The 24,678-nt window shown below is 42.6% G+C and overlaps 1 protein-coding gene and 1 long non-coding RNA gene across 7 annotated transcripts; one reads left to right on the top strand and one right to left on the bottom strand.

The window, feature by feature from the left end:
- MSL1 (MSL complex subunit 1) lies at window positions 1-22,077 on the top strand. Of its 4 annotated transcripts, none has more exons than XM_061590217.1 (9): window positions 2-2,326; window positions 6,531-6,757; window positions 8,024-8,400; window positions 13,772-13,836; window positions 15,882-15,949; window positions 16,539-16,663; window positions 16,823-16,895; window positions 19,080-19,204; window positions 20,307-22,077. In XM_061590217.1, exons 1-8 carry the CDS (start codon window positions 1,523-1,525, stop codon window positions 19,168-19,170), a joined length of 1,830 nt encoding a protein of 609 aa, XP_061446201.1. In that variant the 5' UTR covers window positions 2-1,522; the 3' UTR covers window positions 19,171-19,204; window positions 20,307-22,077. The 4 variants fall into 4 exon arrangements, with proteins under 4 accessions (XP_061446203.1, XP_061446201.1, XP_061446202.1 ...); XM_061590220.1 differs by lacking the exon at window positions 2-2,326 and adding an exon at window positions 2,524-4,012 and having other exon boundaries at window positions 20,307-22,076; XM_061590218.1 differs by lacking the exon at window positions 20,307-22,077 and having other exon boundaries at window positions 19,080-19,314.
- LOC133366755 (uncharacterized) lies at window positions 15,902-24,600 on the bottom strand. Of its 3 annotated transcripts, none has more exons than XR_009758476.1 (4): window positions 24,420-24,600; window positions 19,805-19,916; window positions 17,125-17,249; window positions 15,902-16,739 (listed from the first exon to the last, which is right to left on the bottom strand). It is a non-coding gene; the product is annotated as an uncharacterized LOC133366755 (long non-coding RNA). The 3 variants fall into 3 exon arrangements; XR_009758477.1 differs by having other exon boundaries at window positions 24,437-24,600; XR_009758478.1 differs by lacking the exon at window positions 19,805-19,916.
- Between the last annotated feature and the right edge of the window lie 78 nt (window positions 24,601-24,678).

The following is a 24,678-nucleotide window of genomic DNA, read 5'->3' as shown; positions in this document are numbered from 1 at the left end:
CCGACGGCGGTTGGCGCATGCGCACTGGAGGGAGGCGGCCCAGGCCATGGCGGCCGTTTAAAGGTAACCGATTGAACAAAACCAGAGCGGCAGATTTTTGCGTCGAAATCCCCTTTTCCCTCTTTCCACGCCCTGCCGTACCAAAGCGTGACGAGACTGAGGTGTAGGCCTGAGGGGAGGAGAAGAAGCGGAAGGGGGAAAACTCCTAGAATTCCCGCGCCTCCCCTGTAAGGTTCAGGCCCCGCATTCCCCTCAATGTAGAGGGCCGAGAAAGGTTCCTTTTTTATCTTACAAGGCGGGGGGAGGGTGTCATATCACTCCCCTGCAAAAAGGAACCTACTACCCATATTATCCCCTCACTAATTAGCACTGAGGGGAGTTCTAATCAAGTCAATGGTTGGCCGTCCCAATAATACTATCCCACCCTATTAATGTTTGTTGTTGTGATCCCCGTGCAGCAAAGACGAGGTGGGGTGGGAGGAACCCGTTATTTTTCACTTGTAATCGCTAAAGAGGGACTTCTGAATTGATGGGGGCACCTCTTCCCCAGAGGATATTAAGAAAAACCACCTAAGCGAGAGAGAGAATTTCCCCGTTGGTATGCCCTTCCCAGTGGATGAAAACCCCCAGTATGTATTGAATAAGGGAAAGCCAATAGCAGTCCCCAGTTTATTTTGGGGACTCACGGCACTGAGATAGGCGACCAGAACCATTTTCAGTCGAGAAGAATCTAGTACGTAAGGAGAACTCATAGCTCTCCCACTCTTTGGGAGCCAGGTTCAGGCCACAAATTCCCTTCCCTACAATTATTGCTGGAAGGTGAAAACTGTTCTGGGGTGGAATCTCCCCATTAATATCTGCTTGTGGGGACCCCCCCCGGTCATTCCCACTTCAGAGCAATAAGCATAACCGAGTCCACCAGAAGGATCTGAAGCATACCCTTCTACGCACCCGTATTCCTCTTAAGGGGGCATTTGGGGGAGAGAAGAGGGGTGTCGTTCCATATCAGCGGCGGGGAGCCAAAAGTACCCCCATTCCTTGCAGAAGATTTCACGGCGGTCTAGATAGAAGATAACCTAGTTGGCACCCAAGTACTCTGGTGTGTGTGTGGGCGCCATAACCCCGACAGGTGAACCCCAACTTTCGTGGTGAGCATTCAACAACTTGACCACCACCACTATTTTTGTTTTGTTAGTAAGTTACCCAGATAGAGAAGAGAGGGCCCCATTTTCCCCTTCCCCCACCCTACAGTTTGGGATTTGGGGAAGAGAAGCAAAGATCGAGATGATCCTTGCAGTAGCAGGAAGAGAAGGGCGGTGAGTCAGTAAGATCAGCCGGGGGCAGGTGGTGTAGCAAGAAAGGGGGCGATGGGTCTTGGTGGGGCGGGCGACGACGACGACGGCGGCGCCCCCCGAGGGGTCCAGGTGGGGGATCCGGACCGGGCGCGGAGAGGGGAAGAAGAAGGGGGAGGCGGCGCTGCCGCTGCTGCAGAATCCGGAGCCTGAAGGCGCACTGCATCGCCATGAGATCCACCGTATACAAAGCAACCGCGGCGGCAGCGACGACGACGACGACGGGGCCGGGCTTGTTGGAGCCTGGCCGGGAGGAAGAGGAGGAGCCGCCGCCGCCGCCGCATCTCCGCCAGCCTCCGCCTCCCCCGCAGAACCAGATCCCCGTGCCGGCCCCAGCGGCTGCAGCAGCGGCAGGCCCTAAGGGCCGGGCCCTTGTCCCGGCGGCTGCAGCAGCCGCGGCCCCTGGGCAACAGCAGCAGGAAGGCGGCGGTGGCTGCTGCTGGGGTGGCCTGGTACCCTCGCCGTGCCCGGCAGGCAGTACTCGGCAGGCGGGCGTGGGCGATGCCGCCGGCAGCTCCCGCCCCTCCAAGTACCAGGCGGTGCTGCCCGGACACACCGCTGCTGCCGCCACCGCCGCGAAAGACTGCAAACGCGGTGGCGGCGGCGGCCCTCACGCTGGGCCTGGAGGAGCTCCAGCGTCACTTTCTCCTCCTCCTCCGCCGTTACCATCACCGGCTTCCGCCACGGCCGAGCCTGGGCAACCTCCACCCCCAACAGCGGCGGCGGGGGGATCTCCGGCCTCTTCAGAGCCCGGCGGCAAGTGGAAAAGCGGCAGCAGTAGCAGCAGCACCGGTAGCGGCGGTGGTGGAAGCAGCCTTCGGAAGAGCCCCATGGGGGCCGGCGGGGGTGCCTCCAGCCAGGCGGCCTGCCTCAAGCAGATCCTGCTGCTCCAGCTGGACCTCATCGAGCAGCAACAGCAACAGTTGCAGGCCAAGGAGAAGGAGATCGAGGAACTCAAGGCTGAAAGAGACACAGTGAGTTGGATGTTAGTGTATAAGGGGTTAATGTTCATCAGGTTGGAAGAAGCACGGGAGGGAGTACGATCTGAAGAAAGATGTGGCAGTTCAGGGGTTAATAGTTAAAACGGGTTGGGTGTTAACTGGTCTTCTAAGGGTTAATAGGGAGTGTGCATGTATGGTTGATAATCCGGTGTTAACAGTGGGAGGGGCCGATGCAAATTTCGCAGAGGCATATGGGGTCTAGTCAGAGAGGGACACAAGTTTTCCGTGGAAGTGGGTTTGGAGAAAGATAGGAAAGAGTGAACTGCCACTGGCAGTTTAGGGATAAATAGGGATATATATGACCCTTATTTGCAGCAGGAGGGGGTGAATCAAGAAAACTATGGGGAGTTAGGGTTAATTATATGAGGTGATCAAAAGGCCATTTATTCTAGCCCCATACTGCTACATTCATCAGGGTAATCTCTGCACAGTCCAGAAAGGGTCTGTAGAAACCTGGCTGTATAACGGTTAATGTGGAAAGGAGTGGTCATGAGGTAGCTCGGGTGCCTGCATGTTGAGGGCTAGTGTTTGGAAGAAATGGAGGGATTTCTTGATGTTACTGGGAATGGGGCCTGAAATGCTTAACAGTGTGGTAAAAGTCAAAGGTGGCAACCCAAAGAAGTTTTAGTAATTTTTTTTAAAAAATGGGGTCTAAATATTTATAGGCTAATTGTGAAACTGTAGTACAAGAAATCCATCAATAGAGGATGCAGTTAACAAGTTAATATTCAAGGACAGTTGAAGGCCCTTAGCGATTTATGAGACTAAAAAGCAGCCTGCAGCAGCCAAAGTCCTAAGGCCTTGGCGTTCTCAGAGTTAACAAGCAACTAGGAAGGGGTTGACAACCTGGGGGTTAAGCTCGGGGACCTGCTGGGTAGTTTGGTGAGTTGATAGGTGGAATTAAGGGCACTGGTGCACAGTGGGAGAGAATAGATTTAGGACCAGTTGCAGTTATCAAAGAGTTAATCAGCAGCTGGCTAGGCTAGGGAGGGTGTGTGGCTCATGGGGCCCCAAGGCTGGAAGAGTACTGTGGCAACAACAGGGTTAATTTAAAGCAGGAGACATGTATTTGGTACAAATAGGGTTAATTTAAAGGGGCTCTGGCTTGGGGCGGCGGCTGCCATATTTGAGAGAAGAGAAGGAAAGCAGCTTAAGCAAAACAATCAGCTGCAGTGTGTGCCATGTGGACAGCAGGGGAGGGGAGGCCTCTTTAACTGATGCATTTTTAAAGAAATATTGCAGGTTTAGCTTTAACACCCCATCCCTTCCTTTCTATAAATGTTTTCATCCTCCTCTTTTCACAGAAGCACCAACCCACTTTTTATTATGACTATTGAAAGATGTTTGTTGTGCTGTACTCCTGCAAGGTGCTTTCCTCCACCCTTGTCCTGCCACTGTGTCCCCATAACCAAGCTATCCTGTATCTGGCGGGATAGTGCCAAACGCTACTGTTTAGAGTCTCTGATCCTTGCAACATGAGCTGCTCTTATGGAAAGTTTTGCTCCTCTGTAGAAACCACATATGTAAGGGAGGGGATATTTACTGTGAGCATGAGGGGGGAAGATGCTGTATAGTCCCCTTTTCTGTCTGTGCCATAAAAGCTGAATGGGGAATAGGTTGAAGATCGGGGGAGACCCTCTGTATCAGCTGCAAATGAAGGTTGGTTTGTTTCAATGTTGTTTTTATGACAACTATCTGTAGCAAAGGCAGTTTAGTTCATAATGTGTGTATTTCTAAACTATAGTCCTAGAAGTAGCTATTTAGTGTGTTTTCTTCCCCATCCTCAAATTGCCACAAAGGTCTTGTAATCTTGGCCTGTATGCATGGCACGTCTGCAGCCTAAAAATAGCCCCCTCTTCCTGGTTCCTGCAGCTGCTGCTGCAACAATTATTGTCAACTGAAGTATTCTCCCCCCCCCCCCGCCACCTTTTAGGCATGATCTCCCGGATCTATGTTTGAAATAAATATGGGGTGGGGGTAGGATTAGCTTCTGGTTGCAGGAAGTGGTGGCATTTTTACTGTCTGTAGCAGAAAGATGTGATCTGACTGATAGTGTAAAAAAAAAAACAACTCCCATGAGGCCTGCGTAAAGTTAACCAACATGGAGGTGCTAGCTGCTGTTTTGCAGTCAAGGAATGTGGTGATGGCAGACTGAGTACTTCACATGCTCCTGCAAAGGCTTTAAAAAAACCAAATCCACACATAACACATACCCTGAGGAGCTAGAACACACTAGCACAGAAAAATGCAAAGCTTGTGAGTCAAGCTGATACCAGAACTGCTGGGTTGGTTGTCAGTGCATCTGTTGACTGCAGATTTGCAAAGTACCTGCAGTGGTTTTCTCCCTCACCTCTTTCTTGCCACCTCTTTCCCCTCATGGGGTGGTGCTAGAATCTTTAATATATTCTCTTGAGTATTTTTGTTTCACTTGTAGAAATACCTTAACCGCTCTTTGGCTTTTACCATCCAGACTAATTGCTCAGTTTCTTACATGCTATCTACAGCATTAGTATCTAAAATGGATGCTTTGCTGGAAAAGATTTTTACATGATTTAGAAGTCTTAACTTTAAATTTGAGAGACTGGTTCCTGCAGTTAGTGTTCCAGTAACAATTTGTGCTTCAATAACAATTTAGTTTGGGTTTTTGATATCTTCTTAGTATTTAAATTTATTTTTAAAAAATCCCAGTTCAAAGCCATCCTCACATAACTGTCCTACTACTAAAGTTGTACTTAGTGTTGATCATGTGCAAAGTGGTACAGAGAATAAATGATGTGGTTATCTGTGTAAGGAGAAGGGGACAAAGGGAAACTGATAAGCAGGGGATATGACAGAAAAAGCTGAAGATAAGGGTACTTGGTGCATGTCACTGTTAGCTCCCAGTTAAGGATGGGGAACTGAGGCTAAAGAGAATGACTTATGAAAAGCTTCATACTGAATTCATGGCTGCGTTGAATTTTCGATTTAAGTCTTCGAACAACGATGTACCTTCTTGTCAAGAATAGCTCTGTATTTTGCCATATTTCCATGCAGCTGCTTCAAGAATTATCCAACCCTTGTTGAGATGCAGATGTATAAGTGTTAATTGCAACCCTTTGAGATTTGTTTAGAGTATATGGCTTGAGAACCATAGGGACAGGATCTGCTCCCACTGCTATTTAATGAATGTGAGCTAGGAAGGAGGCGTAAACATTATTTTGTATTTTTAACAAGGACGCATGGTTTTCAAGGAGGTGAGATGGCATGTGTGCTTCTATAATGTATTAGAAGCTACAGGAGACAAAAATATACTTGTGGGGGTCTGGTGCTCCATAGCTTTGCAGTCATGAATGTTCAGACGTGTGTATTTCTCAAGGCAGAATGTGTGTGGTAGTTGTGCTCACATTAATAAAGGGAAATAATAAAAGGTGTACCTGCAAGGATGATTCAGCTGTATTTTGTTAGTTTTTACCCTACTCTTCCTCTTAAAGGGAGCCCAGGGTGGCATATGTACAATCCAACATAATAAAAAGTTAAACTCATAAAGACTGCAATAAAACAATACATTCCAGCAAGTGCGGATAAAAAAAAAAAAACTCTTCTACTATTACTTCAAATTACTTATTTACAGGAGCACCCATTTCACTTTTTGCTCATGCATTACATTATCTGGAAAGGGTACCCCAAAATTTCCCACAGTTTTTCAATGTAAATTCTTACAGATTATCCATGCAGTAGATGCAGCTACCATAGAGTTCTGTCATAAAGAGGAAGTAGACATTCTCCCTGTGGCCAGCAGATGCATCCTGACAAAGAAGTGTAGAATTGGCTGCTCTGATAATGTCGCCACACAGCAATTCAAGTGTAGGCTATGTATTCGCCAGTAAAACAGAGTACAACCCTTAGTTGTCTTTAATTGAAAAGGGGTGCAGTGGGGAACCCCACCGGGAAAACAGTATCATGGGGGAAAAGCATGTCCAAATCCTGTCAAGACTATTGTGTTTGGAAGGGAAGATCAGCCCCCACTGGTGAGCATGCAAAATTAATTGCATGCAAATGATGGAACTTGCATAGAACTGTTCCAATCAGTTTGTTCCCATCACGTACTAAAATAGGGTGATTTTTAGTGTTTGAAAACATTGTATTCAGTTGCTGGATTACTACTTTTGATATCCATATTGCAATGTTGTGTTCTTAGCTCCTTGCTCGAATTGAGCGTATGGAAAGGAGGATGCAGCTGGTGAAGAAGGACAATGAGCGTGAGAAACACAAGATATTTCAAGGATATGAAACGGAGGAGAAGGTTGAGCCTGAAGTGCCAGAGAAGTTGCCTACAGAATGCCAGCCACCAGAACTGCTGGAGACGTCCCAGCCGCTGCCTTTGAAACACTTTCCATATGGAAGGAATGGGAAGGGTCACAAACGGTAAAGCCAGAGTTGCTGCTGTTGCATGTTTTCCTGGGTTATCAGTATGCACACACCATAGCTTTCTGTCACTTGCTTCACCTTAAAGAGGCAATCTAGACAATTGACTTCAGTTCTTTTGTGCATATGTGCACCTTTATTCTTATTAGTGCCAACACTGCACATTTTAGACTAGTTTCAGTCCTGTTCAAGTGAATACTTGCCCACGGAAATTGGAATTCTGTGAAAGGGCTAAGGATGTGTAACAAAGAAGTTTTGACATCTTGCAAAAGAACAATTTCCAGTGTTCCTTGGGGAAGCCTCAGTGGTTAAACCTGGCTTCAAACCTATTAACGTTTGAAATATACATAATGCCCTCATTTACCACTATCTCTTAAGTAGTGTTTCTCTTAGAGATTCTCTGTGTGTGCAAAATAGTACTAGAGTAAGTTAACTTACAATCTCTGTTCTCCTATTTATGCCATTTTTGAGGAGGAGGGAATGAGGACATAATTCAGTGGTGTGTCATGTGCTTTGTAAAAAACTTCAGTTCAGTCCTTGGCATCTCCACGGGAATCTTTGTTACGACTGGGAAAGAAATCTGCTGAAAGTCCTGGAAAGAGGCTACTAGTCAGGGTAGATGGTAACTAGAAGAATCGATACTAACAACAATTAGTATTTTATGGTGCTTTTGAGTATTCAGAATACTTCACATGTATTCACAGTAATCCTTACAACATCCTTGTATGCTAGGTCAGTAATATTATTCCCATAGTGCAGATGGGAAGCTAGACATCTAGTGATGGATGAGGTAAGATTTCAACCATAGATTTCTTGTCGTACATTCTTAGGCAGTATTCTACATAAGCATTAACCTTTGGGTCATTCACAAGTTACTTCTTTTTCTTTTTAATCTGTTTGATAGGTTGAAATGAGCTAAATGTTGAACAAGTCCCTTTATAGTAGATTTAGTACTGTGATGCTATCATATCTGCAGCCTGGCTGTAGGGTAGCACTCACTCTAGTTTGTCATGATCCCAAGTGGTGATGCCCTGGTGGCCATGCAGAATTTGCTCTGTGATACAGTTTGGAAGCTCTTCTTAAGCCCATTTATCACTCCTTTGAAAACTGTGAGACGTGGGGAATCAATGCTTCTCTGCTTCGTTGTGACATATTTTGTGACATACTGGTATTTTGTTTTAATCCACCCTAGAGTCAATATGATGAAGTGTGGGTTTATAAAGTGTGTATTTGTTGTACTAAACTTGTCCCCTCTTACTTTTGCAGGAAGTCTGCATTTGGAAATGCCGAGAGGAAAACTCCAGTGAAGAAGCTGGTGGCTGAATTCTCAAAAGTCAAGTGTAAAACGCCAAAGTCTTCTCCATTGAAAGAGGAACCCAGCAGTTCATTAACTGAATCAATTAGCAGGCGTGAGCTGCGAAGTCAGGAGACTCCTGAGAAAGCCCGGTCGTTAGCAGACACGCCACTGAAATCCTTGGGCCCTTTGAAAGGATCTGGGTGCCATTCAAAAGACAAAGGCTCCTCCAGTGAAATCGAAGACTTGCCATACCTTTCCACCACTGAAATGTACTTGTGCCGGTGGCACCAGCCACCTCCTTCACCGTTGCGAGAGCCTTCTCCCAAGAAGGAGGAGACTGTAGCAAGTAAGAGGCTTGCTTGTGCCTTTGTGATGGTTGGCCTGATGTGGGATGGTGGGAACTCATTCATTTGTGGGTCTGTTTAAGAGTCTTTCGAACACTTGAAGATAGCCAGGGGGCACCATTTTATTTCTGAGTGATGCCATTGTAGGTTCTGAACCTCTGGTTGGAGTACAGAAGCTTTTGAAACCCACATCAATCTAGAACAGGTGTGGGCAATGTATGAAGAAGATCAGCCTCCCTGTCTAGTGATCTGTGGTGACATTTCTGTAAAACCATTAAATTTGTGGCTTACTATACTCATAGTGAATGCTGTTACCATCCATTTTGCCAGCAAGCTGCTCCCTTTCCTGTTCTCTCATAATGGGGAATGTTCTGTGTAGAAATGATAGGAAGTGTTTCAGTCAACTTGTTTGCTGAAGACTAGGTGAAATGACACAAGATGGTTCTGTCTCAGGAGATATGCAGTTGCTGGAGTGACCAAGAGATCTGGTATTGCAGGAGTGTTCCAAAATAATTATTTGGGCCTCTTTATGCCGTTGTTTTAATTCCATGGCTTATAAAACATTTGGGCTATATTTCAAAGGAGCCTTTTATATACCGTTAAGGGACCCACATATAGACTCGCTGATTTCGTGGTAGTTCTTGCTGCTGCAGCACCCATAGCCTATGAGGCAAGCTGCTGTTCAGTTTTGAAATCGGCTTCCTTTGTCAACCAGGACATGGACTACAGTGGGGCTTATGGCTCAAACTAAGAGTTGCACTCAAAACCTGAGGTAGGTTGCACCAGCAGTGATCACCTATTTTAAAAAAGGAGGGGGTGAGTTGGGAGAGATTAGAAAGGAGAGAATGATGAGACATGGAGGACAGAAAAGTAACATATGATTAAAACATGATTAAAACATAAACTAGCCTTTGCAGGCTGGATCTAAAGATTGGGCCCCCCCAAAAAATGGGACTAGGAGAGGTACATCATCAAATGGGCAAAGAGAACTACGAGAACTATGTTTGCATATATGGTTTCCTTACCAGTGCATTTACTATTTTTCTGCATTGCAGTCAACATGTTTAAAGATTTAAGAAGATGAATCGCCTAGATTTTATGCAAACAATATGCTAAGAAGTCACATGATACATGTTTTATGTCATTTTTACTAAGTCACATTTTGAAGTAAAGGCTTTATGTCTAGTGTAGATTTGTTAAGACGGAGCATGATGCAGTCAAGTTTTATTTTTTTATTTTTTGCATTGAAGCAGATAAGTTTTGCACTCCGAATCAGTTATGCAGATGTTCTTATTTTGTATCTTACTTAAAAATATCAGTATTTAAACTTTTTGTGTAAATTGGAGGTTTGTATTCTTTTTGTAAAGAACAGTGCTGATGGTGGAAGCGGAATGGGTAAGTGATAAGCATCGGGGTATTTGTTTGCCTCCATGACTGGAGGCCATAAAGAATGGGCATTTAGCCATAAGGGCCCCATAAGGATTCAGGTACACATCTGGATCCTTGTTGTTCTACCACCTGAACAACTTCCCCAGTTTTCGGATTCTTCCATGCTCCAGTGAAAATTGTGCAAGTACAGAAGGGCAGCAAACTACCAAACACATGTATAGATTGTGCATCAATAAATAAGATCTCCATCAAGGCATCCTAATGTAGCACTCAGAATCCAATGTACAATAAATGCTGACTTGCATTTATTTATAAGCATTTATACATTTGTTTATGTAAGTTGCACCCTGTCTAGGCAAGGAGAGGCATGCAGTCAACAAGGTCACGAGGCACAAAAACCTTGGTCTGGGGGAAGCAGAAGATCACAAGAAAAGGGAGTGCTGCAATGTTAACAGACCTTGGAGATTCCGGTCTTGTGAAAGTGCTGGAGTTTCTTTTGTTAGAAGCTATTAAACTCCTAAAAGAATTACAGTTCCCAAGTTTCCGAGAGGAAAGCCATGACAGTTCAGTTGACTTTCAGACAACTGAAAAGTCTTGTCTGGTGTCTTGAGCCTCTAAATTTATTGACAATATGTTTTACAACTCTCTAACCATGAGTGCTAAAACAATCTCTCAATAGTTAGCTTGGCACAGTGTGTGAAATACTTCCATTACAGTACTTTGCTTGGGCTTTTCAAGAGGAGGGACTTAATCTTGAGCTCCTGCACTTTCCTACCAGACAGGGTAGCAGACAGCAAGGATCTTTGGCCCTTGAGCTGGTGTGTGTATCTGGGTATGTGCATGCAGTAATTACTTAAAATATTTTCCTGATACACTGCTTGAATTATTACCTTCTCAGCAAGTTGATGGTTCCTCTCATGGTTAACTTCTCTACTTCTACTACTTCTGAGATTTAGATGGCGGGAAGAATTGGGGCAAATATGCTTGACACCAGACTTTTTTCAATCACTTTTTCAGCATACAACTCTTGTGCCTTCTGAGGATTAGGAAGAGAACCTATGGCAAAAAGTTTAATGCATGGACTGTTGGTTTTTCTGTTTACTTTCTTCCAGAGAGTAGCCATTTTGCTCAGCTAGCATTTTTTTTTGGTGGAAGAGGTTCTTGGAACAGCATTACTGTAAACAGCTCAGGGTAGCCTATTTGCGCCCATGTCCTCCATCTCTAATAGTTGCACAATATTTGTTTATTTTTCCTCACAGTTATATCCCACCTTTCTTCCGTCATGGAACCCATCTTGGTGTGCATGTGGTTCCCAGGCAATCACCCATCAGGCACTGACCTGACCTAGATCTGTTTAGCTTCAGCAGGATGGTGGTTTCATGTGACTTCAGACCATACTTTGGAATTCTTTTCTTGTTATTGGGCTTGGGTAGATATGTGAAGGCTGGGGGGCTGGGTGTTCCCCATTTTGGGGGGGGAGAAAAACACTGTCACCTGCCCCATTTTCCCCATTTTTTCTGAGTCTTTATGTCTCTAGACTTGGGGTTTCTTCATACAGGGGGAAGTACCTATTTTTATCTAATTTCTTTGGGTGGGGTCCTGGGCAACAGTGTATTGTAGATACTACTCAAGGAAAAGGCCTCACATTTGAGGCTTCATTTTTTCATTTTTCCTCGCTAAGAAGCCATTTTTTCCACAAACTCTTTTACCAGGCAGAAATAGCTCTTACTTGTGATCTTTAAGGAGTACTATTGGAGCAGGGCTCCATCTTTAGGGAGTACTATTGGAGCAGGGCTCCAAAACCAACTTTTTCATTCCTTGCTTCCCTATTTGCTGTGATTCCTGTCTGGGATGATGGAATGGGAATCTTCCTAAAGCTCCCCAAACCCAGCTCTAAAGATTCTCAGCTCTTCCCAATAAAACCAAAAGACTTGCAAGTGCCTAAATCTTCTGTTTTGAGGTCAACATTTCTGATTCTCCCCTGTTCCACCAGCTTGAACCTGTGCTGAATTGAGCTATCTTGCAATTGTTTTTCTTCATCTGTTATGTTATCGCAAACAAAGCACATTTTTCAGAGAAGCTGTGAAGCAATTTCCTACTGAAGTTGTGAGTTTTTTTCTTTCACAGAAGATTGCAGAAACGTCTTCCTCTTCTAAGCTGCTGCTTATTAAAATCTAAATGGCGTTTGTACAGTATAATAAACAAGGAGAGCTTAAAGGCCTGATCAGTCTTCTACATCTTCTTTTGCCTTGGTCTTGTCTGCTTGGCCTGTTCTTGCTGTCTTGTACTAGGTGTGGAAAGGGATTTGGAGAATGCTTCTTATAGGGCCAACTCTTATTAAGATATGTGCCTGCAATCTCTAAGAATTGCCCCGCTAGTTCAATTCAGAGGTCCACCTAGTCCAGCAACTTGTCTCCAACTGCAGCCTACCTGTTCCTAATGGGAACCTAGCAAGCTAGGTATGATGAAAATAGCACCCCTGTTATATACCCCCAGTAATTGGAGGCGTAATATAGGTTGCATTCTTGTTTATTGGGGTAACAAACATTGTTCTTCATGAATCTAAATCCTTTTAAAAAGCCATATATACCAGTGTCCCTTGCAACATCCTATGGCAGGGAACATATTGTAAGACTTAGAAGCTTCTCGGCCATCCTTCAGGTAGTGCTAGGGCTGATTTAAACTCAAAAGAGATGGTTTGGATCGATTAAACATGGGAGACATCAGTTTCAATGCCATTGGCTTGAATGGCTTCAATAAACATAATCAGCAGGGCAGTCTTGAGAGTGGACATCCTTCAAGATGTTAGACTTTCTGAGAGCTGCCATTCAACCTTGCAAGTGTGATGGAAAATGTAGTGCTGGTTTAGAGAGCAGATGGTAGAGATTTAAAGCAGACTTGTAAAATAGCCACTAGCACAGTCATTTGTGGCAGATAACCAATTCTAGGTGACTAGACAGGGAAGCTTCTGTAGAGTGGAGAACTGGCTTTCTTGTTCTTTCAGGCACTATATATGACTAACATAGGGGTGTATGAGATTTTAGTAACTTCTATGGAATTAATTTGCAAGGCTGGACTAAAGCCAACCCTCCACAGATATTAACTTGGGTGGTTCTTAAAGTAAGCCTTCTGATGTATGTGATGTAATACTTACAATTTTGATGAAGGCCTTGTCTGGAATGTGGTGCACAGAAAAGAGCAATGGTTTTTGATTCTGGCATAACCTAATTGAAAGAGAGATCCTTGCAATTCAACCCTGGATTGTTGGCATTCCTGAAAATAAAGGCTTGATTTTTATGAGCCAGTTGATGTGTCACCAGCTAAATGCTGCTTGTTATTGTTAACATGATGTGCTTCATTCTTTTCCCAAGGTGTTAAAAATACTACTAAAGCTAATGGTTTCTCACTACTGAAAAACTATTGATCCCTCAGTGTTCAGTTCAGAGTGCAGAATTTGAATATGGGCCCATTCAAAACCTTGCTCAGTCACAAAGCTCACTGGGAGGCCTGAGGCACATCATTGTGATCTAAGAGGGTGAGAATGGACTGCCCTAGGCTCCTTCTGGGAAGAAGGGCAGGATAGAAATTTAATAATATAATAATAATAATAAATCATTGTCGTCGTCATCATTATTATTATTGACGATGATGATGATGATCATCATAATATGTAACCCATCCTGGGCATTTGGGATATGGAGGAAAGGAAATCTTTCAAACCAGCTTTGGAAGCTCTGAACCACAAACTATCATGTGGATAATGCTGGAAGACTGTTAAGACTTCTGAAGAGGACCAAGATGATTATTTAACCATATATGATAGTAAAATGGTGAAAATGGAAAAACGGGGAGGCAAGTACTTTGCTATTCGATGCTAAACTCTGTTTAACTTTGTAGCAGTGGCATTGTGTTATCAGATGTTCATTTTTCCACAGAAACATCTCTTTAAAATTAGCAGTTTTGACACTTCTCCTCCCTTTCCAGTTCCATCATGGAGGGACCATATGGTAGAGCCTCTGAGAGACCTCAATCCTTCAGAACATTTAGAGGTATGTCAATAAGTAAACAGCATTACCACCCCTGCCGTTCTTCTGTTTCTCAGTTTTCACCAAACACTGTCCTCGTGTTTCCCAATTGCCCTCTACAGCTGTGAGGAAAAACATGCTTTGAAATCAGCAGACAGATCCAGCTTTAGCACCCAAGTATTTTGCAGATTTTTGTCATGAGGCAGCATGGGTATTCCATCTTAGCAGCACCCTGGGTAAGACCCCTCTTGCTGCTTGCCACTAGGTCAGGGATGGGAAACATGTGGCCCTCCAGGTGTTTTACTACAGTTCCCATCATCCTTCACCATTGGCCATGCTGGTCAGGGCTGATAAAGAGTTGTAGTCCAACAACATCTAGAGGGCCACAGGCTCCCCATTCTTGCTTCAGGTAAACTAACTGGTCAGATTTTCAGCATTATATGCTTGCCTGGTGAGCCTGCAGAGTACATCCAGCTCTCAACAGAAGATAGGTATCTTATTGATCTGAATGTCTAATTTGTTCTAGGATTTGCATATTCGTGACTCATAAACAGCAATTTTTCTTTAGTCAAATGTTATGTTTTTAGACCCTGACCTTCAGCCTGCTTGTTTATTGGGGGAGGTGTTTCTGGAGACCTGAACGTTGGAGGGGGTTGTTGACATTCCCTGGCAGGCTGTTGGAACAGGCAATCGTTATTTTGAAATAGCTGTTAAATAAGGGTAAAACTGTACAGATCAGACTTGTAGATACTGGAAGTTTATGATGAGGTGTGGTTATCAAGGCCTTTGTTGTCAGTATTGCTGTGTAATCTACCTTTTTATTGCAATTTGTAACTTCTTGTGCTTAGGCTTATGTTACATTGGCCTCACTAGGCAAGTACACAACAAAAAAGTACCTAAACATCACAACTCTGCCCACTCACGTATATACCTGCGTGCCACAGGACTGCTTATTGTTGGCTTTGCTGTAAGAAATACACTTTTATTTGAAGGTTTTCATTTGCTATAGCAAGTGTGGGGAACCTTTGGCCCTCCAGATATTGCTGAACTACCAACTTATCAGCCCTAGCAAGTATGGCCAGTGACAAGGGGTGATGGGAGTTGTAGTTCAGTTATAGCCTAGGGCAGGCTGTGAACTTTCTTCCAAGTCAAAAAACCAAAATTAATAATAGCAATGATGTTATCACAGTATTGAAAACTTAAGACTTAAATATCACTGAAGCACAAGACTCAACGTTCCAGTAGAAATCTAATACCAGACACACAGCACTCTCCATCCAGGCAACCAACAGGACACCAGCCAGGTAAAATCACTAGAGGAGGGTGTAGAGCAGGGCCAGTGAGGGAAGAGGCCTGGGTATGAGCGGCCTGGGCGGAGTCCCAAGGGCCACATTGAGCTCCCATGCCTGAGGTTCCCCACCCCTGCACTAAGATGTGAGGGAGCTGCCTGACTACTGCCATTTTAAAAAAGCCCCAACTGCCAATTGAAGACTGAATTGCAAAATTGGACTGTAGTATTAGCTGTGTATGCAACTGCTACTGCTTAACTTCCTTTCATCCTTTCCTTGTCTCACAAGCAACAAACCAAATTTTGGCCATCCTTCCTAATTCTGTTGTTTGTCTGACTTTTGTTGCTGTGTCTTGTACAGTTTTGCTCCCTCATCCAGCACCTAAAGGTTTGCCAGCTTTTTTTCCTGGCAGGACTGTCTTTTAACAGCACGAGGAGAAATTTAGTGAGCAAAGCTCTTTCCATCAGTGTTGCAGTTATTCAAGATGTATAAGCCCTGCTGGAAGAAAAACTGGAACCCTAGATATCTCTTTGATCCCACTTTCCCCTATCCCTCTTCACCCAGAAGAGTGACAGCATAATGGTAAAAAGAAATATCCAGTCTTTTCACCAACGGAAGCTACCAGTATCAAGACTGGTTTAAATGACCTCTTTCCAGGAAATGAAAAGAAAGGGGATCCTCAACAGGTGAGGGAGAATCAGGTGCCCAGATAATGGCACAGTAAATAATGTTAGCTCTGTTTGTGTGTGTTAACTTTTCCATTTATAAAATTTTTCATAGAACTTGGATGACAGTGTGTTCTCCAAACGACATGCAAAATTGGAATTGGATGAGAAGAGGAGGAAAAGGTGAGGGAAAATATTCTTTATTAATTTATATACCACTTAATTGCCACTGTGGCTTCTAAGCAGTTTACAAAAATACAATAAAACGATTCCATTGAAATGTTAAAATAAACATCCACAATTAAAATGTTCAGTAAAACCAGTCCTTTAAAATATTTGAATCATCTGATTTGGCTATGGTCTTTATGTTGCATTGGGGGGCTGTGTGGAGGGAGCTGTGTGGGTGGCCAGATGAGGAAAATATGGGATTACAGTTATGTCATGGAAGGGGTGAGCGAGAAGAGATTTGGTGATTCTTTTGTCACAATAGGACTTGAGGTAACCTATTGAAATTGGTATGTAGTGAGTTTAATACACAAAATACTTTCCCACACTAGTTGTAATTAACCTGTGGCACTCCAGGCTGTAGGGTATTGTGCCAACTTTTTAAAATGTTTTTTATTATTTGATTTATATCCCACCCTTCCTCCCAGCAGGAGCCCAAAAATGATTGGAATAGTGGAAGGCAGTGACTGCTGTCCATAATGAAGATGTCTTCAAGTAAAGTTTAAAATGCATTATATTTTCCCCCTCCTTTTCCCATCTCCCATAGGTGGGATATTCAGCGGATCCGGGAGCAAAGAATTTTGCAGCGACTGCAGCTCAGAATGTATAAAAAGAAAGGAATTCAGGAATCTGAGCCTGAAGTTACCTCATTTTTCCCAGAGTCAGATGATGGTGAGTGACTTTAAATACAGTACTGCAGGTTTCCTTCCTCTCACCTGCAAAAGCTTGATTGGGCAGGATTGGAACCCTGTTGTAAGAATAGACATACAAAATGCATAATATTTGAGTGACCATTGCAGCTAGATAAGTAATGTTTTCTTCTCATCCTAGTTGAAAGCTTGCTGATCACCCCCTACTTGCCTGTTGTAGCATTTGGCCGACCATTACCAAAATTAAACCCACAGTAAGTACACCCATGTATTAAATTCCTATATTATAGGAGAACATGTTTTTCAGAAATGGGTGGGCTTGAATTGTGGGCTTTTTGTCTGAGCGGAAAGTCTTGTTTCTGCTCACATGACGTGGTATTTTGCTTTGCTATATTCTGGACAAACTTAGATTTCACAGTGATAAGAGACGTCATTTTTTCAGTTGAGTCAGATTTGCAATCTATTTGTTGTAAAGAAACTTACGTTCATGGAATTTGTTGAACTACACTTCAGCATGGTTACATATTTTCAGATGTGGACCCTAATTCAAGGCGCCAGTCACAAAATGGCTGCTGTGGTGTTGGCATCATACAAAATGGCTGCCACATCTAAAACAATAGAAAAAGACAGGACTAGAGGCAAAAGTGGTGGGGCAAAAGTAAGCAGGGCTAAAGTGCACCAAAAGAATGTATGTTTTGCATATTTCACGTGCATTTTACCTTCAGTTCCTCCTTAGTATACTATACCCCATGCCAAATATATTTTAAAAAATGCACCAAACAGCATCTACCTAATCTTGGCATTGTCACATCCCAAATGCAGATTCAGTGCACTGTTTATAGTATTGTAAGCCTGTTCAAAACCTCAGTAACAAATTGCTGGGCATGGCACAGGCAATTATAGGAGGTTATATCTTCAATTCTCCATAAGCAATGGTGGTGTTAAATAGTCTTTGAAACTTAAGAAAGATCATAAGGATTTAATGAGGAACCTTTTAACTGGAGCTTGAATAGTTAAATAAAGGGAAAAATTAAAACTGTCATTTGAATGGTGAAAGAAAATACATTAGGTAGTCATGGTAAAATTCTTTGCAAGTTCAAAGATACAGGTTGGTCAGGATAATGCAGTGTTGCTGAATGAGAAGCAATGGAAGAAACAGAACAATAGATTTCCATGGGAAACCATGCATTTGGCAAGTATCAGTAGTGAACATTTAAGCAGTGAATCAATTTACTTATATTAGAATGTAAATTATTGATGACATCTCTTGGCCAATTACAAATGGTTCTCACATTTGTACATCAAGTATTTGTCACTCATTTTCAATTTTCGTAATTAAAAATTGCCTGGGCCTGCCTCCGACTAGTCTATTTTAATTCTAAGGCTTTTTCTGTGTGAGCTCTTATAACAGGAGTTTTTTTATAGTGTATTGGGCTCTGTTTGCCTTTTGATATTTGACTGATTGTACTATATTGTGATGGCCATTGGCTACAAACAATAAAAGTATTATTATAATAATAATTAAAAATTTGAGTAGGATAATTGCTTCAGGTCCCAGTTTGAGTTGGAAACATCAAGCAGCAACCAGTCTTCCTCTGCTGCAGTGGGAAGGGGCACTCAAGAGATGAGCCCCACTGTGGTTGAGGGGACTATGCATCCAGGCTGTGAGAGAGAGGCCAAGAAAGTGACACAAGGAGTGGAGTAGAAAGAAGCGTGGGTTGGGTTGGGAAGCAAAGGAAGACATGTGTTTGTATCCAGGATCAGCCCTGTCTCAGTGGAAAAAATTAGGAGGGGGGGAATCATAGGCCATGTTAGACCTATGAAAGACAGGGATGGTGTGTAGCTGCTTTCCATATTAGAGCTCACATTCTTATATTGATTTTTCTTTTTAACACCCCTACTCTGAAATTTTGGAGTTGGGTCTCACCAGCCCTTTGGCTAAAAATGATCCTATGGGTTACACTTCTATAGCCTGTGTAATATTGTTTAAACACTTAGAATCATGGCTTTGTAAGATTCTATCCCTTAAGACTGCAGTCGTTAGGTACTGAAAACGTGTTGCTAAAATAATGTGAAAATCATTGGCCAGATGGCTGAGAGAAGCCTATTTTAATGTTTCCCCCCCATTGCTATGATTTCTAATTCCATTCCCATTTTTTCCTCAAGGCTGGTTCACATCTTGCTGCATTTAGCAGTAATCATTTCAAAAGAATGCTACAGAATGACAGCATTTTAGCAGCTGTTTGGTTTTTTAATATTTTTTTAAAATGCTGTGCAAACTGGCTGTAATTGTATGGCTTACACTTATTTCCAATATTTCTGTCAATGTCTGACATGTGATGTTATTGCCAGTTTCTCACAAAGGACTAGAAATTTGAGCTACCATATCTTTCCCTCACCACCATTAACCATTTTCCATGGGCCACTCTGTCCAACAGGAACTTTGAACTGCCATGGCTGGATGAGCGAAGCCGTTGCCGGTTGGAGATGCAGAAGAAACAGACTCCTCACCGGACATGCAGGAAATAGGCATGTCCAACTAGGAGAAATCTCTGCCTTAATGGTAGGCCTGTGCTATTTGCAGCAAGTGGCAAAGACCTTACTTGTTCTGTCATGTCAATCTTTCCCCCTCGATGTACATTCTTGTTCATTATAAATATTTTTTTATGCTTATATATGGCTTTCTTTTCTTTGTCCCTCAAAACTCTTCACTGGTTTTCCATTTTTTCTTTGTTTGGTAGAAAGTACTGGAGGTTTGTGTTGAGACAAGAAGTTTGGCAACTTACAACGCACTTAAGTTTAGCTCTGTTGGATAGTTGCAGCCATTTAGGAAATGAAAGGCAGGCAAGCATAAAAATACAATGAAACTGTTCTGATTCGTAAGTTCTCAAGCCCAAGAAGCCCACCTCTACTTTTACAGTCTTTTGAAATATTTAGCCTGCTGGTTGACAGCCTTGAAAATGAGGGGGTGGGAGGAGAGAGAGATTACCCATCATGGTACATTGGACAAACACTGATGTTTCCTCTTGATCTGCTATTTGTAATTTCTTTTCAAAAAAGGATCCATGAATGGATTCATACACTTCCTTCCACCTTGTTTAGCTTTTCACATGCTGGTGTGGTGACGTGGCTCACTGATATATTTTTCATGGGTATAACTAACCTTGTTCATGCCTTCTGCTTCTGATTAAAGGACAGCAGGTCATTAAAGCTTGACACCGTACTACTGATAGTAAAGGGCTCCATGCCTTGACAACTATATCACACTGTTAGTTCTGTTGGAACAGTAGGCATAAAACTGGGTTAACAATGGAATGCGAGATGGTCTCCAGACTTTCCCAGTTTGTTTTACCAGCAAACACTTTATTTCTTAATTTTCTGCTGTTTAATACGGTATGGCCTAAATTGTGATTTTTTTAAAAAAATGTAACGAAGCTTTGCACAGTTCTGGTTTCTTAATGGAAATGGTGAGTAGCAGAGCTGGCTGGTATTTTAGGCCTGGACAACATGAGTAGATACAGATCCCGGCTCTGCCAACATGCACAAATAGCATCGCAAAAATAGTCCTTCCCAATTACATAAAAAAATCCCAGACTCTGTCTCTTGCCTGGTATATGATTGAAGGACTTAGTTGCTTCACAACCACCATGTGCTTCCATCCTCAGATCCAGCAAAACAACGGCTGCTGGAGGGAAGGGCAGCAATGAGAGAGGCAATATTATTTTATCCTCCCATGAAACAAAGTGATTCATCCTTCCAACGCCTCTTGCACTTGCAAAGGATTGTTTCCTCCCCCTGCCTGAAGTCCATTGCAACACAAGTTTGTATATATCTTAAGGAAGGTTAAAGTCTGTTACATATGAGATCATGCCTGTATTCTTCACTACAGCAAGTGACTCCCATGGATGGGAACCTGCCCCCTTTTTTTGTTCACATTGAGTTAAATCAAAGTAACAGCTGAAACTTTGTGTCTCTTTGATGCTTGGTTAGCATTTGTAAGTAGGTCCTACCTCTGTAACTTTTACAGTAAGTGAAGATAAAACTTTCATCCTCTCTAGAGAACAGGCCATTCCTTTGTAATTTCACATGCTCATCTGTCCAATCCACACAATTACAAGAAGCTGCCTCTGTGTGTCTATGCACATGCACACACATGCTTACAAGATCACTGAAGCTACCTTCCTTTTTTTTCTCTTTTTGATTTGAATGAAGCTTCGGTATAAATAGAAAGAGTGCTGCAGGTCTCACTTTGCTTGCTTGTTGGAGATCCCAGTGCAGGATGATGTCCAAAGTTTGTTTATGCAGAAGACATCATGAAGGGTAGACACTTAATCCAACAAATTTGCTTTTTTATCCCAACCTCTAAATATTAACAGTAGTTGCTAGTCTACTTCTGGGTTATGTTCCCTGGAAATTCAGAAGGATACCTTTCCCCTCCTCAGAGTAGCTGCTCAGTGTGAACATAGTTAAAAGGTCATGAGTGTCGCTTAACTTTGAAATGAGAAAAAAACATCCTGTCTTTTGCCAAGTACCCTGTGTAGTTGAGGTAGTGCACAATGCTTGCCTAATTTTATTTTGAATAAGGCTGTATTTAAATCTTTTGCTTTTTAGCATGCCAGCATGCATCCTCAAGTATTTTTTTTTTTATTCCCTGCAGTTACAAGCCTGGATGTTTAAAAAAAAAAAAAAAAGCCTCTGGTGTAGGCTTCTTGAAGGCATTGTTAATTTCAGACTTGATCCTGCTTAGGCCTACTTCCTGCTCTAAAGAGTGCAAACAGTTTGCAAGATCATGTCTTGAGTCTATATCCTGTTTGGGGGAGACGAGAACTGTCATTGCTTAGCCCTGAAAATGGCTATTAAGTGCCACAGTGCGTGTTTCTGAAATACAAACAGCAGAATATCCCCCCTAGTCAATAGTGTGCTGACTTACAGGAAGAATCCCATTTAATACTAACACATGCAACTTAGATCTAAGAAGTGGATGGGTAGATGTGTGGAAGTAGGTAGCGGTTGTAACAAAGAATTTGCAGTGGATGTTAGTTGGGAGTGGAGGGAATAGCCTTTCTCCCAATTGGGGATACAGCACTGTGAAATTTGTACTAAAGAAAAGCCCTTGCAAATTAGATCTGTTACTTGGTTTAAAACAAGACATTACCTTATGTAACCAAGTTTATTGTAGTTCTAAAAAAACTGTCTGTAATTCCTCTCCTTTGTTTTCTGCCCTTTGACATGTGGTTGTCTGCGAATGCATCCTTTTTGATACCATTTTAAATATGTAAAATCAGTTGTCTTGTAAATATCTTATAAAGGAAAAAAAGTTTGTAAATACCAAATTTGTGGCTGTTAATGTTTGGGTTTTCTTGTTTTTTTAAATTTTTGCTTTGGTTTAACAGTGTTAACAGGGAGTATTAAGAGAAATTCTGCTTGTATGTTTAAATAAAATTGAAACAAATCATTTTTTACAATAAAATGAAAAGAATATTAAAGCTTTTGTCATGCATTATGCATCATGTGACAGATGGGTAAAACTTTTGAGGGACAGAATCTGCCTCTATGGATACTTTCTGTTGTATACCAGAAACAGAAAGGGATCAATACAAGGCTTACAGCCCAATCCTATGTACTTTTACTTGGAATATGTCCCATTGACTTCAATAAGACATACTTTCAAGTAGTGTGTGGGTAGGACTGAAGCCTTATGAATGAACTTTCTTGTTCACCTCCAGCTCAATGCAGTGTTTGGCAGCTGTGCAAAAAAAGGCAAATTCATGCTAACCATTATTTAGAAAGGGAATAAAAATAAAACTGCCAATATTATAATGGTGTTATACAAATGTATGGTGAGAGACCATACTTTGAATGCTGTGTACAGTTCTGGTCACCTCATCTCAAAAAGGATATTGTAGAGCTGGAAAGGGTTCAGAAAGGATGACCAAAATAATCAAGGGGATGGAGCAACTCCCCTCGAGGAAAGGATACAACATTTGGGCTTTTTAGTTTAGAAAAAAGATAAGGGAGGGGATATAATAGAGGTGTACAAGATCATGCATGGTGTAGAAAGTTTTTCTCATAATACTACAACCTAGGGCCATCTGATGAACCTGAATGTTTCAGGACCGGGGGGGGGAAATACTTCCCATAGCACATAACTGAACTATGGAATTTGGTCCCAGGAGACACAGTGATAGCTTTAAAAGGGGATTAGACAAAGGAGGATAAGGCTATGTTCTACCTCCACTGTAAGAGAAAGTATGTCTGAATGCCAGTTGTTTGGGGAGGACAAGTGGAGAGAGTGTTGTGACACTTGGGATCGTGCTTGTGGGCTTCCCACAGGCAATTGGTTGGCCACTGTGAGAACAGGATGCTGGACTAAATGGGCCTTTGGCTGATCCATCAGGGTTCTCATGTTTTTAAGTCACTCCTCCAGGCAAGCACAGCTTTAACGCAAACTCCTACCCCCATCCAGTTTTCCTGCTGTGGCAGACATACCCCTACATTTTCTAACAGAGAATATGTCTTCACCTAGGGATGGTTATAGGATTGTCCCTGTTAGCCTGTGGATTCCAACCTGCATAGCCAAAGCTTCAGGAGCAGGCAATACTTAAGCACTTGGTATTTCAGTATTTTGTATATTTTCTATTACAATTAAGAATCTATACTTTGGTACAATTAATGTTAGTGTCCCTCAATTGATTTTTTCCCTGTGATCCAATGGACCTTGACAAAAAAAAAGATTTCCTACCCATGAGCAAGAAGATGGATCAGTCTAACTCAGTATAAACCAATTTCAAAGGTTTATGATTACAACTCACAGTTGGATGCATGAAGGTTGTATCCTAAGGTGGCAGATACTGGGTAGACAGAAGTTTGAGTGTGTTCAAGAGATCATGAAATGCAAGGAGGAGCAATAGGCCTGTCCTAATTCAATATAATGCCGAAATATATACAAAGTGTTGACCCATTTCCAACAGCAGCCACTGGGGTCAATACTATACTACATGCTATGTACAATTTAATACTTAAAAAGAAGGCAATGCCCCCAATCTCACATTGGACTGTTGTATTTGCTAATGGGAATGCCTAAGCTGCTTTAGAGGGGCACCCTCTTTTATGAAATCTTTGAAGTATGATGGCTTTTTGAGGTCAGATGCAGAGTTATCTTGGGGAAATTATTTTTATTTATACAATTGCAACCCCCCCCCCCATCATAACTGTTCCCAGGGTGGCTAACAAAGCATGACAACCGTTAAAATTAACTCAAACAGCACAGCGGTGACAACAAAGTATAAAAGGCTTGTAAAAAAACAGTTCATCTGGTGCTAAAAAACATGAGAGCTAACTTCAGGCTAGCCTCTATGGGGAAAGCATTCCAAAGACCCTCTCCCAAAGCTGCTGTGTCTACCTTCAAAGTTGCCTCCAAGGATGACCTTAATGGAGGAGTAGGTTCAATATTCTTAAGTCAGATTCTGAATGTTGTCATCTTTAAATGTCAGATTTGTTTCCACTTATTCCCTTGTATAACTGACCGGTTCGTCCTAGGTAAACACCAGAACAGTGCTGGGGAACAGGGAGATGAATGAGTTCCAACTTATGATATGGCTAATATTTTGTCCTGTAACGGAATTGTGTATTAAAGGGGGCAGAACTCTAAAGGGGGCAATACTTTTTATTTAGACAATCAAAATTGTGGCAAGGTTTCTCTAGAACTCTTCATGAGGCAAGATGTTACACAAAGCACGGGATGCGGGTAGGAGGCGGTGAAGAAAAGCAAAACGTACAGAACATTGTTTCAAACCTGGTTGTAGGTTGGATTTTGTCCCATCTTTCTGAACCCACCCTAACATCGTCTTAACTGCTCTTGCATCATTTCTTCACGGTACTAGACTTTATCACCATATTCCCTCTGGTGCCAGTACAACAACTTGCCACACCTGTTTAACACTGCAGGATAAACAGGAATGACGTCACCGTCGCAATAGAAAAACGTAATGGCAGAGCAATCGAAGTTTCTGGCGGGTACACCCTCCCCCCAATGCA

The sequence above is a fragment of the Rhineura floridana genome, chromosome 11 (genome assembly GCF_030035675.1).
Source record: "Rhineura floridana isolate rRhiFlo1 chromosome 11, rRhiFlo1.hap2, whole genome shotgun sequence".
Taxonomy (NCBI): Eukaryota; Metazoa; Chordata; class Lepidosauria; order Squamata; family Rhineuridae; genus Rhineura; species Rhineura floridana.
The sequence above is the reverse complement of the archived record's forward strand: the minus strand, read 5'-3'. Positions and strand labels throughout refer to the sequence as shown.

Coding starts and splice junctions, on each gene's coding strand:
- MSL1 (XM_061590217.1), top strand. CDS start 1,523: ATGAGATCCACCGTATACAAAGCAACCGCGGCGGCAGCGACGACGACG. Junction 16,664..16,822: donor TTTCCCAGAGTCAGATGATG/GTGAGTGACTTT, acceptor TTCTCATCCTAG/TTGAAAGCTTGCTGATCACC. Junction 16,896..19,079: donor TTACCAAAATTAAACCCACA/GTAAGTACACCC, acceptor TCTGTCCAACAG/GAACTTTGAACTGCCATGGC.